The sequence below is a fragment of the Trachurus trachurus genome, assembly GCF_905171665.1.
Source record: "Trachurus trachurus genome assembly, chromosome: 15".
In the NCBI taxonomy this organism is placed as follows: Eukaryota; Metazoa; Chordata; class Actinopteri; order Carangiformes; family Carangidae; genus Trachurus; species Trachurus trachurus.
The window spans coordinates 8,613,474-8,631,922 of NC_139906.1; the positions used below are offsets into that span (position 1 = coordinate 8,613,474).

At 44.5% G+C, this 18,449-nt stretch overlaps 1 protein-coding gene across 1 annotated transcript in view; it reads left to right on the forward strand.

The window, feature by feature from the left end:
* Positions 1-4,465: 4,465 nt before the first annotated feature.
* Positions 4,466-18,449, forward strand: part of meis1b (Meis homeobox 1 b) — an 82,848-nt gene continuing 68,864 nt past the window's right edge. The window contains exons 1-6 of the mRNA XM_083988414.1: positions 4,466-5,185; positions 7,095-7,315; positions 8,669-8,810; positions 9,186-9,236; positions 9,825-9,875; positions 11,223-11,369. Coding sequence (XP_083844540.1) covers positions 5,174-5,185; positions 7,095-7,315; positions 8,669-8,810; positions 9,186-9,236; positions 9,825-9,875; positions 11,223-11,369 — 624 coding nt within the window. The 5' untranslated portion in view covers positions 4,466-5,173. The remainder of the gene's footprint in view (positions 5,186-7,094; positions 7,316-8,668; positions 8,811-9,185; positions 9,237-9,824; positions 9,876-11,222; positions 11,370-18,449) is intronic.

Sequence of the window (18,449 nt, forward strand, 5' to 3'; positions counted from 1 at the left end):
AGTAATAATGAGAAATAAAACAATTAATTTCCATATAGAGTCAAACAGTTTACTCTTCATTGGGTTCAGCATAAAATAGTAAAATAAAAAACAGCTTTTTATCTCAATTATCTGAGCAGGACTTCTCATCTGTATTTTTTTTTTTTTTTTTTGCATGACCTGTAATTTCCAGCAGCTCCGGTAGAAGGCGCAAATGATTAAGCATTAATGTGTGTGAGAGACGAGACGAGACGAGAGCAGCTCAGATGAACATTTGGGCCAAACTGCAGGATCCAGCACAAGTCAAGTGAATAGCTACTCTCCCAGAGAAAAGAGTTACACATGATTTAAAAATAATGGAGCTGGTTCCACGGTTTAAAAATGAATGTTGCTGATAGATGATATTTATTTCCACTGCACCACAAGCTGGTCATTTTACACCAGTAACCACAGGCCGGTGTATTCACTATGATGTTTTTCGGTGCCATGTCATTTCATTTTTCTCCCGAGATATTAGTGTCATTCTTTTATTTATTTTCTTTTCTTTTTAAAAATAATCACACTTTTGCAAAAAATAAAAAATAAAACATGAAAAAAAATCCTGCTAAACCTCACGTCACTAGAAATGAATACAAAGTGAATATTGGAATAATTTCCTGTACTTTCATTAATTAGTAACCATTTGAAATCGAGTATGAGCGGAGATCAGGGCGCGCTATACCTGCTATACCTGCTGCATTATATAGCTCATTACACACACTTTTCAAATAAATCTCCCAAGGAAGAGATTTTTTTTTTTACTTTCACAAAGCCCGAGCGTCTTTCTTTTTTCTGACTGAACCCCCTCAGACCGTGCGCCCTGAACGCACCATAATGATTCCGGCTGGATGTCCTGACAGACGATAATATACTAGTAGTTTCATGTAATTAGATAAGCTGTGAAAACTTTGCAGCAGGTCTCTGTGTCTGCCTGTGCTGCAGCAGCAGTGACACAAAACAGAGGCTCAGTGGCCTTTTCTTTTTTTTTTTGCTGCAGATCCCAACACGTCTGGGCTCAGAGCTGCGGGGCTGCAAAAAGTTTGACCTCAGTTTGACTCCTCGGGGCTGCCAGTTTGCTCCTTGGTTCTTCAAACAGCCGCTCGGACATGCAGCGATACAGACGATCACATGCAGCCGGACAGTGACTCACATCTCTTTTGCTTTTTTATTTATTTATCTGTTTATTCTAACTCCAAACTTGCTCGGGTTAAAAAAAATAAAGTTCAATTTTGCGTCATTTCTAACGACGTTTCTCTCAGCTCAAAATAACAGGTGCTGACTAAAAATAGTGAAATCTAACACTGAGTGAGGAACACACACTTAATGTTTTCATGAACTGACACATAAAGGCTGCAAGTTGCCTTTGTCTCCAAACAGCACAAGTCAAAGGCGCACAGGCCACCTAATAACGCTCTCCAGTCAAACATGCTGTCAATTTACATTCAAGCGTCTGAAAGTAATACCTGCTGATTTTATTGAAACGACTCAAAGCATTACCGTCAACGCAAAGCGGATTAAACAGAAATGACGGTATTTGCCCCCCCTCCTCCTCTCCTCCCTCCTCCCTGCTCTCTTTTCAGGATGCCAAAATGCGCTGACCCTCACGAAAAAGCAACTCCAGGAGAGAAAGTGCTGCTTTTTTTTCTTCCTTTTTTACAAGCGCTAATTGAAGGAGCTTAATTGCTTTATAACGCCATGGTAGTTATTTTACACTGTGATCTCCTTTCATGTTAATTTTGGGGCCACTCACTAAAAAATTTGAGTGTACCTTGTGGTGTGTGTTATCCTGTTTGTTTTACACTAGACACACACGTTTATCTGAGCGTGGATTAAAACACCAGCTTCTCCTTTAATTAAAAATGACTTCTCCTTGTGGGAAAAATATCTCAGTGGCAGTGATAAAGATTTTTTTAATAATTTAATATGCAGTAAAAAAAAAGAAAAAAAAAAGAAACACACACACACACACACACACAGAGGAATGTGAGAAGGAGAGCTTCTACTCACCAACGAATGGGTGAATTAACAAACTCGATGAGCACGCTCACACAGGATTATTATTTGATCCGGTGTCTCTGTGCGTAAAAGTCCGTGCGTCCTGCGCGGCTTCTCGGCTTCTGTGCAGCTCGCGCCCCCCGGAGCCTCGCCGGCTGGACTGCGGGAGGCTTTGATCGTCATTTCATGCCTGTAAAATTGTCCCATCGGATCCCAGCGCACGGGGTTTTTTCCCTTTTCTTTCCAGTTTTTTTTTTTTTTTTTTGTCTCTGAATCACCGGCGAATGTGTGAAGCCGCATTATCATGTTATGACACCGTCTCTGGCACCGGGGGCAGATGATCGATGAGTGGACGCGCTGCACTGGATGGTGGGGCGAGGGTGAGGGGGGGGGAAGAGAGAGAAAAAACTCCTTCAAACAGGCTGTCACCGACCAGCAACACCTCATGAGCATAATCAGGAGATAATGTGGCTCTTTTACACACTCGACTCCTCATCCACGTGTGATGAGCTGAGAATTAAATAGAAGAGAAAAAAAAGTTGAGTCAACCTCTCATCATGAGGAAACTAAGCACAAAAATAAACAACAATCTACTTGAATTTCAGGAAACGCTTTTACGCGCGTTCAGATGAATCCCTGCTCATGTCATTTATCCAGTTTTTAAATTACTTCCCATCTCATAAATATCTCAGACACATTTTGAGGCAGTTAAAGTAACTTTTTCCTAATTAAAAAAACTTGATAAACTTAAATGAAATAAGATTTGCACCCCTTTATATCCCAGTGAGGAATCAAACATAACGAGATAACGTAAATTCAAAGCGTCTTCATTTACATCCACACATTAACTGAGTGCTGTCATTACTGCTCTCGGGAAATTACTCAAGAATCCAGATTTCCCCTTCCATAAATTAAAGCTCATCAATATTTGACCAAACTTTTACAATCTGTGCAAAAAAATACTAGGGAAGACTCGAGCGAGCGGTTCATTATGAAGAGACTGAAGTTGAATCAGTGTCTGAGGAGAAAGTTACAGAGTCCTAATGTGTGTGTTGGTGTGTGTGTGTGTGTGTGTGTGTGTGTTTGGTTTGTAGAAGTTCAGTCAACGTGTGAGTGCATTTACAAGTTGGTAATTAAGCTGGTGGTGTGAAAATTAGTGTGTATGTGTGTGTGTGTGTGTGTGTGTGAGGGAGACAGAGAGTGATAAAGAGAGAGAGACCCTGGTCAAACATTGTGTGTTTTTGGTGAGTTCACTGCCTGCAAAAAAAAAGTGACGGGAAACACAAAAGTGTGTGTTTTCCCCATTCACGGACGACGCTTTGTTTTGCTGCTTTCTCGCCAATGTGGCCCATAACCGATCAATCAGCCCCGCGGATCGATCATGTGGGGAGCCAATAGGGGGCTCCCATCCCTGTGCCTCTCTGCCATTGGACAGCCCGGGCAGACTGGAGCGACCCATTCGGCGCTGCTGTGGGGGAGAGAGGGACAGACGGAATGAGAGCCTGTTGTTTAGACGTAAAAAAGAGATGCTTAGAAAAATCCTCTGTAACATTTTCATGTTTCAGACTCAGACCTCAGATCTGCACCCAGTGTGGAGATTAAGACTAATTACACAGCTTTTGCATTTTTAAAAAACAACAAACTACTTGAATTTAAATCCAGCCAGACAGTGCTCTCAAATAACTTGAAAGAAGTTGCATTTATTGTTCTCTGAACTCTTTTGCATGCTTCGTGCATTTCCTGCCTTCTATCTTTAATGCAAAAGTGGAAACAAACAGGCTGTGAAGTTGACAGCTAATGAGCTGCAAGTACAAGAGGCCCCAGAACCTGCAGGACTGGATTGTGGCTGCAGCACAGTGTGGATTTCACGCAGACCTGACGCTGACAGCTTATCAGAGCCCTGGGCTGAACATGAAACTACTGAAATGAACCGGTTTTTAGGATCATAATTTAACATATGGTGATAGGAATGAAATGATTGGTTAGGAAGTCAAAACCCAGATCAAGCCTTAATCTACAGCTCAGGGCGCATACTGTGTATACTATGCTCTGTGGATATAACATAGCCTACCTGACAACAGCTCACATCAAAGTTGAGAGCAGGTTCAATAAAGTCGTAAAGAATAAAGTGTTTACAGGCAAGAGAGGTGGATGCTGAACGCGTCATCCCGCGAGACTCAAACGCCCTCAGTGTTTGCAAACGAGTCCGTGTTGAAGAGTTAAAGTCACTTTTATGAGGATGAGACACGGAGCCGGAGTCATGGCTGGATATTCTGCTGTTTTTTATCCCCGTGTTGTTGGAGCTCGCAGCGCGGCTGGTCCTCCCACCACCCCCCTCCTCTCCGCACGACTTGCTGCAGCCCGGTGCGTTGTGTAAGACGCGACCTGTTATGGCCACCACTACTTCCGGGTTTCAGCAGTCTGGTCGAGATCCTCCGCTCCTCCTCAGCTCAACACACACATCCATTGTACACAAACGGGCAGGCGGCTCACGCATACACACGCACTCACACACATGCAGACACATACACACACACTCACTCACTCTGATACACACACACACACACATTACACAGACGCACACACGCACACAGCATCGATCGTGGCTCCTTTAAGAAAGCCTAAGCCAGAATTATCACCCCACCTCCTCTTGATCTCTAGACGCTTTTGCATAAGAAAATCAAGCCGGGAGCCGAGAGTGATCAAAGAAAACGAGAGGAGAGCTGCTTCATTTTTTAACTGTGATTGTGACCATTAACATTTAGGTGGTGCCGATCCCGTGGAGACGCGCGTCGGACCATCATTCATCCGGTACTTTTGACAAGCCCTCGCGTTTTGACTGACAGGCGGAGTGGCAAAAAGCCATGAGAGTCGCCAGTTCTGTTTGAGGGGCTATTTTATTTTCACCCTGGTTTTGGAAAAGGAGTCTGGCGCCGCTGCCCCGAGGATAGCCGAGGACCTATTCGCCGCGCCTGGGCTAAACTTGCGCAGAAAGCGGGGGCTGGCTTCATCGCTCCGTGGAAAAAAAAGAAACGGCATACGGGATTTTGGCTGAAACATCTTCCCATTTATTTGGATTTTCTTTCTTCATTTCGTCTCCACCCTGGCCTCAGAGGGGATTTATCTAAAGTGAAAGGACGACCAGGGAGTGAGGAGGGTTATGGCGCAACGGGTACGTAGGGCTATCCCCCCTAAAAAAAAAGAAAAAAAAAAGTTTCTCCAAGTCTTACTGTGCTTGAATGCAATCCTGCACTGTAACGTGGCTTAATGACACACATACCCGCACGGACACACACACACTCGCGGCGAAAGTTTCTGCAGTCTCGCTGACACATGGAGACACAATTTCACGTTTGTTGTCTTTTTGGCACGGTATTACGCACGGCCGAACTCGTTTGCTCCACAAACCGGCCCACCGAGGGACATTGGAAGCGTGATCATATCTCACATCGGCTATGTTTTTTAGATTAGTTATGACAGGCCAGTTACTGGAAGCGAAATGGGGGGGAGGGCAGAGAGGCAAAACAAATCTCCACATTTCTCCTCAGACTTGCTCCGTCAAAGATTTCAGCTCGAGCGGAGCATTTATCAGCAAAACAAAAACAGAACCAAACAAACAAACCAACAACAAAAAAATCCTTAATTCCACCGTCAGCTCCTCTCTGCTCCACGCTCAGCCTCTCGCCGGCGTAAAGTGTGCTAAAAAACACGCAATATTAGCATAATGCCAGTGGGGCAGTTTTTAGTAATGAGGTGATGACAAACGCTTTGATTCATACACTCCGGGTCCTGCTTCAGAAACAGCGGCTGGATCCTCACTCGGCTGGTAAACAGCGGAGATGTTGTGGACACACTGGGCACATTTAGCTGCCTCGGTCTGGCACTGGAGCTGCACCACGCTGGGGTTTGCACCTCTTTTGCCTTGAGGGTCGAAATGCTCGAGGTTTTTAAGCGATAATGCTTTTTTTTTTTTTTTTTAAGTCTTGTTTGTCACTTTCAGAGAGCACCATCAATAATTCAGCCCTCCCCATCTCTCGCTCTCTCTTTTCTTATAATCTCTTAGAGAAGCAGAGTCAAATAAAATATATTTTTTTATATATTTCAGCTCGTACAGAACCTGCCCCCCCAAAAAACAGCCCGGCGTGTTAACAGCCCAGCAGCGTGTTTAATAACCAGCAAACAACAAGGGCAGAGACCACACTGCATTATTGAAGTCTAAACTGACACGTGAAAAAAAAAGTTTGAATATCCAGCTCCGGTTGAACAGGGTCTGAAAAATACACAACACGCGTCGACTTGCTTTTGCTGCATGGCTCTATAATCACAGTGTGCTTGATGGGTAATAACATGCTGCACAATTATGAGCCTTTAAAATTAGGAAACATTGCAATTAACAAGTTTTAAGACATTTGTTGTTGTGCTGCACGGAGAAAACATAAAACACCAGGCGCATTAAAGCCACTGGCTTAATGGTAATAATATTAATAATAAGGACAATTAAGAGAACAGAGCCACGTTACTGTAGCTTCCCTCAGTAATTTTGAACATGTTGAATAATTCATGTTTATTGTCTGTGTGAATGAGCTGAGGACAAAACTAACTAGTTTTAACAGCAGAATAAGTTGCTGTAGTTTTTTCCCTCTGTCAACAACACACTGCTGCTGCACGAGCCACTTCGACCTCACTCTGTAAAACTTGTTTTCAGTAACTATAAAAAAAAAAATTAAATAACTTAGAGTTGTTTCTAATGTTTTGTCTGGTTGTATCAATAGTTTGAAAGCAGATTAAAAAAGCTGATCAATACATGCGTGTGAGGTGGAGGAAAAAAACACTTTTAATAAAGAAAATGTTGGAAATTAATGAAACTATTTTCGCTCAGTTAACAGAGTTTTAGAAAAGAAAGGAGAAACTCTCTCCTGGAGCCTTCCACCACAACTTTTGTAATATTTTTCTGACTTGTGCATTTGCAGCAAAGTTGCAGCCCAGAGTGTGATATAGATATATATTCTTATGCATGTGTATTCACTTGTGGACCCCGCGTTGTTTTGTTTTCTTTTGTTTTATTGTGTTGTGTTGTACAGTACGAAGATTTGCCCCACTACGCCATGGACGGGGTGGGCATCCCGACCACCATGTACGGAGACCCGCACGGCGCCCGGTCCATGCAGGCGGTGCACCTCAACCACGGGCCCCAGCTGCACTCTCACCAGTACCCGCACACCGCCCACACCAACACCATGCCTCCCAGTATGGGCTCCTCCGTTAACGACGCTCTCAAGAGAGATAAAGACGCTATATACGGGTAGGTGGTGCAAAAGCCTCCGGTTCAGCGCGGGGAGTGAGTGAGGGGGAAAACTCGCCGGGGCAGCAGCCGTGGATCCAGGCCCCGGAGGGAGCAGAGCAGAGCAGAGCAGCCGGGGTGGGCTATATAGTAATAGTAGGAAGAGGAGGAGTGGGGGGTGTGAAGTCAGTCAGTCCCGTAACAGGAAAAACAACGCCAAATGTACAGGGGCTGCTGCTTCTCTCTGCAGGGGAGCTCCGGTCCACAACCACGGCACAACAGCGGCTCGGTGCCCGGGACACAGCCGCGTGTCCCGCTCCCAGAGTCGGAGCAGCAACACTGAACTGACTGGAGCCCAGGTTGCTGCAGCAGCAACACGAGCAGTGTGGGGCTGCTGCTGCTGCTGCTGCTGCACGGCTGGGGCTTTTGTTGTCCCCTTAATTTTTTTTTGCACAGTTTGGACTTTAATGCTTTTAGCGTCACTCATGTTTACCACATGTTTCTGCTGAGTAAACAACTGAACAAACAAGTGGAGGAGCAGAAAGGAAACTTGTTGAGGGCTCATGTCTCGTGGAGGTCCTGCTCCTCAGTTAAAAAAAAGTATTTTCACTCCAAAGAGAAAATGGCAACACAAAGTTTTATTTAATTAGAACTTCAAATTTTTATTTTTATTTATAATTGGTTGTAACTCAGTTTCTTTTTCCATATGACCAAAAACAATTACCCTCTGCCTTTGAACCAGTCTAATTAATTGTGCGTAATTGTGTGGAAATTTAAACTATATAAATATATAACGTTTAAGAGGAACATGACCATATGCACGCCATTTATTATTTTACAGAGGTCAATTAAAAACCTTCAGCCTCGTGTTTTCACGGTGGCTGAACGCGCCACGAAGAGTTTCACCATCTGACGCCACAGTGTCACAAGTTGAGGAGCTGCAGCTCCACCACGCTGCACCTATCCACTCTGCTGACCCCAACAGCAAACAACACACAAATGTGCGCGCTCACGTTCACATACAGTGTCAGAGGGTTTTTCTTTTTCTTTTTTAACTAAACACACACACATATACACATACACACACACGATCCAAACGGAGACCTGTGCAAGAAATTGTTTGACTGACTCTAAAGCTTTTATACTATTAGGCGCGCCTAGATTTAATCACAGAAGTCTGCCCGCTGTTTGCAGCCCTTCTCCTCCGAGCCTCTCTGCATAATATAATAGCAGAGGCAGCAGCAGCAGCAGCAGCAACGGTCCCCATGGGCGAGTTTGCTGAAGAGTAGCATGGGCTGGCTAAATCTAGCCTGGAGTAGTCTTGACCCCGGCACTGTTCTCTCTGGTGACATTTGCTATTGTGTGTGTTCCCAGGCACCCCCTGTTCCCCTTGCTTGCACTGATTTTTGAGAAATGTGAATTAGCGACTTGCACCCCCAGAGAGCCCGGGGTGGCGGGAGGAGACGTCTGTTCATCGGAATCTTTCAATGAAGACATAGCAGTGTTTGCAAAACAGGTCAGGAGAGTTTGACTCTCTCTCTTTTTCTCCTTCTTCTTCTCCTTCTTCTCCCTCTCTCATCTGCATGCTCGGGCTGGTCGTTGAGCTCTTCTTACCTGCACGTCCAAAGTGTGGAGCTCTGACTTTTGTGCTCAAAGTGAGAGAAAATAAAACGACTCACAGATTTACATAAAAGAAAAAGTAAAGAAAAATTAAAAGTTATGTTAAATGTTTTCATTTCATACTGTGCGTCTGTCTGTGCGTAAAGTGGGAATTAACACACATATTTTCCAGCACGTGCATGTTATATTTAATCTTATATTATTTATTATGTATAACTTTATAACAGTTTATAATTTTGTATTTTATTGAAAAAAATGTTTTTGCTTTTAGATTCGGGCAGAAAAACCTTTATTTTCATCGAATCCAGAGTTGGATAATCTGGTAAGATGCTTCTATCTATTTATTATATATTTATTTTACTAGTATGTGATCAGAGTTTTTAGCGTAGCAGCTGTTGATTGGCTGTACATGTGTGTCAGAGCCATGCGTGTGGTGCTGAACAGTGCAGAGCAGTGCAGAGCAGAGTGGAGGTGATGTTCCTCTTTTTGGGCTGTTTGATATCACGATGGCCCCCGGTTGTATCTGCAGATGAAGGGCCGCTGTTTGGCAGCTGTCACAAACCTTTGAACTCTGCCTGGAAACTTCTTCAGTTCCTGCTCCTCGCTCACTTTGTGCAGTTTTTCGACTGTGATATGAGAGGAAAGGCTTTTTTCCCCCCCTCACGACTGTAGTTGTAGTAGTTGGTGGCTAATAGATCTCTGACTCTGAGGCTTATTGCAGCGCCAGCCTGCACTGCGCTGCCTGCTCTCCATATTGCAATAACGTCCAAGTTTTAATATCAGTTCCACATAAAACCCCATTCACATGAATATTTTCCTCATCTGCAGTTACTTGTATTGAGAGAAACGTGCCTGTTTAATATCAAGAGATGTGAGCAGCTCATTTTTTATTGTTATTTTAATTTTTCAGATGATTCAAGCCATTCAAGTTTTACGATTTCATCTTCTGGAGCTGGAGAAGGTAATATTCTTTCTCTCGCCATTTCTGTCCAGTGTGCCACTTCAGACCTATGGGCTGTATTTGCATAAATGTATTTTTGCTAGTCGGTTATAATTAGCGTCAAAATCAATCATGGGGCCATTTCTCTTCCGCGTTTAATCACGACGCAAGCTGTTACAACTGGAACGGATATCTCTGTGCCCAAATCTCCCCGCGTGTTTTAATGAAGTTTAATGCTGGCAGAAATTGCATGCAAGGTGAAACATATAGGCGAACTTTTTTTTTTTTTTTTTTTTTGCGGGTTTTTTAGAAACGATTCTCTGCGGAGGGCAAAAGGCCCCAGGCAGCCATCTGTGGATAGAAGGAGTGGTGGGTGTAAAACTCTCTGCTTTTGCCTGCGTATCATGCAGATGGACTACAGTAGTCTCTACAGTCAACTCTAACCTCGACTCTAACACTGGCAAAGCTGTTCAAAGTTTTATTTCACTTGAAGAAACTCCTCTAAACTCTCTCAGATCAGGTTGGAGACTGAACACATAAGCTGAAGCCTACGCTGAGCATATTTGAAGACAAACAGTAGTTTAAATAAAGTTTCAGCCTCTCTTTATTCCCCCCTGCATGTGCATATGACACTTGAGTCTCCAGTGCAGCAGGACGCGCCGCATTAGCGCTGATAATGTAATAAGTAGGACGAAATCAAACAGTTTACCTTAAATGTCAGTCAAGCGGGTCACCCTGCTCTAATGGCCACTACCCGGGGCACCGGTGATGAATTTAACACGGGTGTTGAGTGCGTTGTAGCCCCTGAGCCCCTCTTGTCACTGTCAATTTTCAACGATATCTCTATTTTGAGAAGAGGAGGAGGAGGAGGAGGGGAGGAAAAAATATAATAAAGTTGGTGTCACAGTCCGGATGGATGGCGCGCGCTGCCAGCACGGCACGGCACGGGATCTGGACACACCTCAGCCTGGAGGCGTCCACGAGTCATCTATTTTCAGCTTTTATTTAAATTACCGAAACAACATAAAAGAAAACGTTTAGGTGTGGGAATAAATAATTAATAATAATAGTTTTTTTTGTGGATCATATTTTATAATGAGTCAAAGCGTCATGCGTCGATTCAGCGTTTGAAAGAGTTGAAGCAACAACTGTGCTGCGATCATCAGGTTTATTTATTATTTTTATTTTTAGCTCTTCCACAAATTGCCTTAAAACTCTTCGGGGCTATTTTGCATGTCAAAGGCTGCAGTGTATGTGTGTCTGTGTCTGTGCGTGTGCGCACATGTCACTGCTTGTGTGTGATGATGTCCCTTTCAGGGTGAGTGTGTATGTGTGTGTGACGCCTGTGCCTCCTTCTCCTCCCTGTAGGTACACGAGCTGTGTGATAATTTCTGTCACCGGTACATCAGCTGCTTGAAAGGCAAGATGCCCATCGACTTGGTCATAGACGACAGAGAGGGCGGGTCCAAATCAGACAACGAGGAAATCACGAGATCATCGGTGGCCCTTGATCAGGTACATCTCTCTCTCTTTCTCTCTCTCCCTCTCTCCCTCCCTCTCTCTCTCCCTCTGTGTGTGTGTGTGTGTGTGTGTGTGTGTGTGTGTGTGTGTGTGTGTGTGTGTGTGTGTGTGTGTGTGTGTGTGTGTGTGTGTGTGTGTGTGTGTGTGTGTGTGTGTGTGTGTGAGTGTTATGTGTGTGTGTGTTCTCCCTGCTGGTTATTCAGCTATTCTGGGTCACTACTCTGCTGCGCTGTTATTTGCATATGATTAGGGCCGTTTTACATTCCATCCATCGGAATGAAAAATTTTCTGAATAACGTTGCTATTATTGGCCCATTAAGACTTGAACCCGGAACCGACCTGAGGAGATTAGCTCGAAAAAGCATCGCCATAAACTTGACCTGTTTCATGTCGATTTTAATTTAGCACCTCTCTCTCTCTCTCTTTCTCTATCAGTCTCTGTCTTTCTCTCTCTCTCTTCTTTTTTTCTCTTTTTTGAAACAAAAACCAAACGTGATGAGCTCCTGTGTTGTTGTGCAGCCCGAGAGAGAGAGGATGGGCTGCAAACTGTGGTTTAGGTGCCTCGGTTTCTCCACTGTGAAGTTCACGGTTCATTACGCGTCTTGTCAGTATTTTTCCTTAGACATGAGTGCACATTGCTTATCGAGGACCCCCCCTCCCCTCTCCTCTCCCTGCTCCCCTCCTCTTCCTCTTCTTCTCCTCTCTCCTTCATTTCGCTCAGAGCGCACAGATTCAGCGCCAATAAGAGCGTTTATTTTTCGAAGCAGCCATAGAAGCAGCGGGTATTAAAGGTAGATTAGGGAGTGTTTCCCTTTGTGCAGATATCACAGATAACCACAGCCTTCATTATGTGCTCCACTGACTGTTGGCACTCCGGGGACATTGTAGTGTGCGCACAGGCATGACCCTAATGGTCCACACACTGCCGTTAAATAATGATAACAGCAACCGATGATTAGAATTATGCAAATCTGGATTTTCGGCCATTAATAGCTGGAGTCATTTGAGACGTGGTTGCAGGCTATGAGACGATGTTTCAATAAGTTCAACTATCCCAGAGTTTTAAAGAATAGTTTTTTTTTTTTTTTTTGGAAAGTAGCAGCTTTAACCTATGGAAACCGACGAGAGAGAGAGCGAAGGAAAAAAAAAAACAAGTGTCCAAATTAAAGGGATTAGTTGGATAGTCCCACATAAAAAGTAATGAAGCGATTAGGCTAAATAATTTAAATCCGCGGACTTCCATATGGTTGAGTGGCTGGTCTGAGTGCAGAGAGAGAGAGAGCCACCGGCTTTTATGTCCTGGGCTCAATGGCAGCAGGACTCAGAGCCGGACTGGGGCCCGACTTGGGAGCCCCCCCTCACCCCCCACCCCACCACCACCCCGGCGCGCATGCACTCCTCCATCCCCGGCCCTTATGTCTGATTATGGAAATGAGAAAGATCACCCGGAAGATAATACTTCATTTAATCCAGAAGCCAGAATTAAATAACACAGACGCCACTTGTGCATTTAAGTGTCTCATTGAACGGGGCTCGTTGTATTCTCTCGGGGATTCTGTTGTCAAAAGTTTTTTTTTTTTTTTTTTAATAGACAGGTCAGGACATGAAGTGAAGTCTTACGGTGCATAGATATGGAAATGGACTGTGTTAAAAACCCATGGGTTTCAAGGTGTATGAGGAAAATGACGTTGTGCTTGGGGCTCTGATGCCGATCTTTAATTGACTGTAAGATGAAGACATGGCCTAATTTAATATAATGATGGTCCCTCCATATATATATTTATATATATATAGTATATCTATATACATATATAGGCAATTCAGGACTAAACCACATGAGCTCATGTTTACGCTGACAGAATAATATAAATGAGCCACAGGCAGAGTTTGCATTAAAATGCAGGGAAAACTTTTTGACAGATGTGTAATATTGAGGAATGGGCTGATGTTCCAGTACAATAACATAGAGAGCGTCCACAGCAGCAGCCTGTGTGTAAATGGGCATATCTAAACAGGGAGAGAGAGGTTGCATGCCTCTCACTGCTGAATACTTATATTGTCAATCTAATGGCACTGCACTTCATGACTTACTCTCGGCTGAATATATATATTTTTTGTGAATTTTGTGGGCTATTTTTGTGTGACATCTTATCTGCAGTTGTTAGGCAGTGACATCCTTAACGAATTTGCGTTGTGTGGGCATTATCTCTTTCCATATGTATTTTTAATATATGCCCTCGGGCATAAAGTTGAAGTGGACTGGAAAAAAATGCTGAGAATTTGCACAAAAGAACAATGTTAACAAGACGGAGAAAGCAGGCTCATTTATTCATAAAGCAATTTATTCCAGTGAGGCGACTGTAGCAGAGGAGAAAAAAAAATGTCAGAGGAAAAAAAAAATACTTTGAATTTATTAAACTCAACAATTCAACAACGCTGACTCTCTTGCCGTATTATGCACCCTTGCGTCATAAGAGTAATTTTCTGAATATTCTTTACATTGTTTTCTTAGTCTGCCTATGCAGGCGAGTATGGAGGGACGCTGAGCGCCCCTTTCAAAAGAAAAGCAGAGCATAGCTGAGAGGTGAAAAAGTCAGAGAGGCTCTGCGCTGGCTTGTGAATGCAGCCCAGCCAGTTTGGGCTCACCCTCCTGTGCTTGTATGTGCGCGTGTGTGTGTGAATGTGTGTGTGTGTGTGTGTGTGCAAATGTTCACAAGCTGTCTGTAAGTGTATGCATATATGTCTGTGTGTTTGTGTGTACGCCGCTGCATGAGCATGTGCATGTGTGTGTTCAGACTGGCCTGATAAATGCAGCACCCCCCTCAGGTGCTATGTGAGTGGAGTGACTGGTTAGCACCAGTTGGACTTTGTTAACCCCTTCCCTGCCGCTCCCTGGAGAGCTTCCCAACACGTTTGCCTCATTTCTTCACTTGAGCAGCACATTTTCAGCTGCCCCATTAGACATATACATCCTGCTCCCAGCTCAGCTGTGTATAAACACTAAAGGCACAATAAAACTCTATTATTCTGAGTGAATTTTGCAGTGGCCTTTTTTAATGTGGAGAGGCTTGTGTCCACACTGAATGCATCTCTCCTGGCCCTTCTGCTGTTGTTGTTGTTGTTGTTGTTGCTGCTGTTGTGGGAGTGTGGTCGCTGATTGCCATCCCTATTTGCCCGGCACACATGTTCACCTCAGCCTGGAGAAGCGAGGAGGCATTTCCACGGCGCTGTACGTCATTTGCACAGTTGCCTTTAATTGCACAGAGAGCAAGAGGAGGGGCAGAGCAATTTGCTAATGAACTCGGGAGGGCCCGGGCTCTCCACTGTAGAGCAGAACACTACTAATGGTGCTGAGGACTCACTCCAAGTCTCAAGAGCTCCTCTACTTGATTGAGCCATGCAGGCTGAAGTGGGGCTGGAAATAATTGAAATTTCCGTTAAAAATATTCTGCGCCTGACTTTTTGTGGATGTGAGGGAGACTTAAATGATTATGAACGCTCAGCAGTTGATCTGCTGAGTTAATTTAGTGGAGAGGTATTTTTGTATTAGAGAGGCTTTGTGGCGCTGGCATTTTCAGAGCATTATGTTGTTGTTTTGTTTTTTTTGACTGTTGAAATCATGTGTAAAGAATGTGGAGTCGCCTCTGAAATAACTAGATATATTTTGCTTTTTTTTTTTTTTTTTACATTCTCCCCCTTATGTCTCACACAATCTTTCCTAAACAAACCCCAGCCTGTGTGAGCTTAGTGTTGTGGTCACTGTGTAAGAATTTTCTCTTGATAGCGCTATCGCGGTATCTTTTCCCCAACAATTGGCACTGTTATGCCATACAAGTGCTGGTTTCCAGGTCAGTGAGACCCAGCAGTGTTGGTTTAGGTAACTCTGGCGGTCAAAGAGTGACCCCTGGCCCCCCCCCTCCCCTCCACCCCCCCCTACCCTAACCACCCACCCGCCCGCCTCCTAACTCAATGGAAACCCTGACCGCCGGGGTCAGCCACTATTTTCCTAATCAGTACACCGCTATCGCTAATCTATCCGCTTCTCGTTGAAGTATGGATCGAGTTACACCCGACTTAACAGGCGCTTACTCTCTCTCTGTTTTCAGCCCCTCTCTCTCCTACAGTGGCACGCTGCTGTTCTTAATACAAACTTTTGAATCATCGCGGTGATTGTTGGTAATAGCAGCTTTTGTAGATGAATAGAGGAGAGGTTTGACCCCCACTCACCCCCCCTTTCCTCCCTCCCTCCCTCCTGAACTCCCCCCCCCCTGCTTTTTTTTTTCCATTGGGGAGTGAATGTGGGGCGGCTGTTAAGGATTCAACAAGTGATACAAAGAGGCGACCACGTGACTTGTGTGTTTCTTAGCCTCTTTATTATTGTGGTGGAATAGCAAGTAGGGGTGATTCTGATTAAGCAAATCAAGGCCAGAGAGAGACTTCAAAGAATAGGAACGTCAGGAGCTTCTTATACGCCTTCATATATTCTCAGACGTCCACGGGGCGCTTGTTTTTTTTCTACTCGTTTCTAGATTCCTCCGGTTGATTTATTAGATGTTTTTTAAAGTCGTGCATTATTGCTGGAAACTCAGCGGAGCCGCTCTGTGTCACAGATACTCCGTCGTGATATGGCCACAAGATCCCGATTGCAAATAAAGTTCTTGGCTAGTGTCTCGAGTTACTTATGATGGGCGGCCATGTCTGTCCCTGAGGCCTGCTGTGGTTTCTTTGGCTAAGTAAACAATAACCTGGCTTAACACATGTGTACTTAGCTAATGGAAAGTTCCTCTCCCCCCTTAACCCCCTGCGAGCCTCTGACAATGGCCACCATCACAAACAGCCCGTCTCCAAGGAATCCACAGAGAACATCCCCGGCGCGGCGGCTGTAAGTCAAGCTAGGCTAAGCTAACGATGGAGCCACAACAAAACATGTCATTAAGAAATTACGCCCGCCTTTTCATTCACAGCTGAGGAGGAAGGAGGGGGAAAAAAAAGAAAAGAAAAGAAAAAAGGAATATGCTCTGTTTGGGGTTAGATAGCGTGGAGGGGGAGGGCACTCAAGTTAATGTTTTTGTTTGGATTTCAGCTCACAGAGAGTAAACAAGGAGTCTGTAGCGAGAGCTGAAGGCGAAGAGGCCACAGAGAAAGAAAATCAGAAAGAAAATCAGTTTCCGTGAGTGTCATTTAAATGGACTTTGAAAGCTCTGGTAATTATCTCAAACATGTAATTATCTTTGCTTGTCTCTATGAGGTTAACCCACCGGTTTTAAAAAGCCGATTGAAGAGTACCTGACGGCTATTCAATGTAGCATACTTTACTTACTCAAGAGACCAAATCCAGTTTTCTCCCTCACCCCCTTCAGCAATTATAAGGTTATTTCTTCTTTCTTTGTCTATTGTGAAGAGTTAGAGAGGAATGGGAGGGGAGGGGTGGGGTCTTTTGCCTTTTTTTTTTCTTCCCCTTCCTCTTTTCTTTGCACCATGCATACCATTATCAGCCCCTCTTTTTTCTTTTTTGGAAGTACTAATATTGCAGGGAAGGGAGGAGCGGGGTGGAGAGAGGGAGCAGCGGAGGTGGTTGTTGGGCAAGCGCTTGCCTGGCCGGTTATCAGAGAGGCAGATCCTGCTTTATCTAGTCACAGTGGAAACCAAAGTAAACAAGAGTTTACAATAGGCGGCCTTTTCAGCTCCTTTCACTAACAGCTTCCTCACCAGCGTTCAGCAGCAGCAGCAGAGTGGGAGAATGTGTCCGGAGCTTCTAGTCTAGCGAGCCATCTCTCTGCTGCATACATACAACACATGGCGTTCTCGCAGATCTCCCAACCGGAGGAAGCGGGCGGCGCTGTTGCAAAAGGTCAAAAATGTGTTAAAGAAAATGTGTTAAAAAAACTGCAGAGAACAGATGCACCAAAGCATTCTGGGGGATGGAGTAGTCCAACTGTCATCTTTGATTCAGATGTACCACCACTGAGGAGTGTATGTGTATGTGTGTGTGTATGTGGGGGGTTATTTGGATATTTATGTCTGGTGCCGTTAAGTATGCACATATGATTATTCCCGCACGCTTGCTGGCACAGAGTGAAAAGTAAATATCCATATCATCACAAAAGATATTTCAGAGTGAGGAAAGAAGAGAGGGGTGGTGGGGGGGCAAAGCACAACAACCTTAACCATTTTCTTTATTATTGCAAATGAATTGGCAAGGCAACATTTCTTGCATGAGCGCTTGTATGATATGGGGCCTGGCACAGCGAGAAAGGGAAGCCCCCCCCCGCCCCCCCTCTCCGACCCCCTCTTGCATCTTAGACGCGGCACAATGAGAATGCATTGGATTGGAATGCCTCACCGATCATAGCGGAATCAGAATTTCCAGCAAGGAAAATCTTTTCATGGTGAATTAGGGTGGTGGAGGGAAGAAAAATGGTAATGAAAAAAAAAGAAAAAGAGAGAGAGAGAGAAAGAGAGAGAGGGAGAGAGAGAGAGAGAGAAAAAAAGGTATGCATGGCTCACAAACAGGGTTCCCTCGGCTTGGCGCGGCAGATTTAAGAACTTTAGCTAAAGCTAGGCAGAATAGAATGTGGAAAATTGAATTTACTAAACAATTAAGCTTTGAATTAATCTATATCCTGCACAGGAGAGAGCGAGCGAGGGAGGGGAGAGAGACATAGAGGGAAACAGAGGGGGAGAGAGAGAGAGAGAGAGAGAGAGAGAGAGAGAGCAGCTCATTAAGGGGACAGAATAAATCAAGTGTGTGCTCAGTCAGTGTGCACTGGGACACCTCCAGCTTTCTGTTTATGCATCTATTCACCTTGTGCATTTACATATCCCACGTTTTTAAAGGTGGACCTCCTGCATTGTGAGCCGCGGACTTGTTGGCACAAGGTGTGTGTGTCTCTGTGTGTGTCCCTGTGTGTGTGTGTGTGTTCTTTCTTGTCGTTGTGTGTCTTGAGGTCAGTGTTTGTGCTCTTGTTAAAGTGCGGCGGCTCTGTGATGTTTGCACAAGGTAGATTAAAAGTATTTGTGTCAGTGGGTGTGTACAAGCTAAGTGACCAAAAAAAGTGTGCACAACATGCTGTG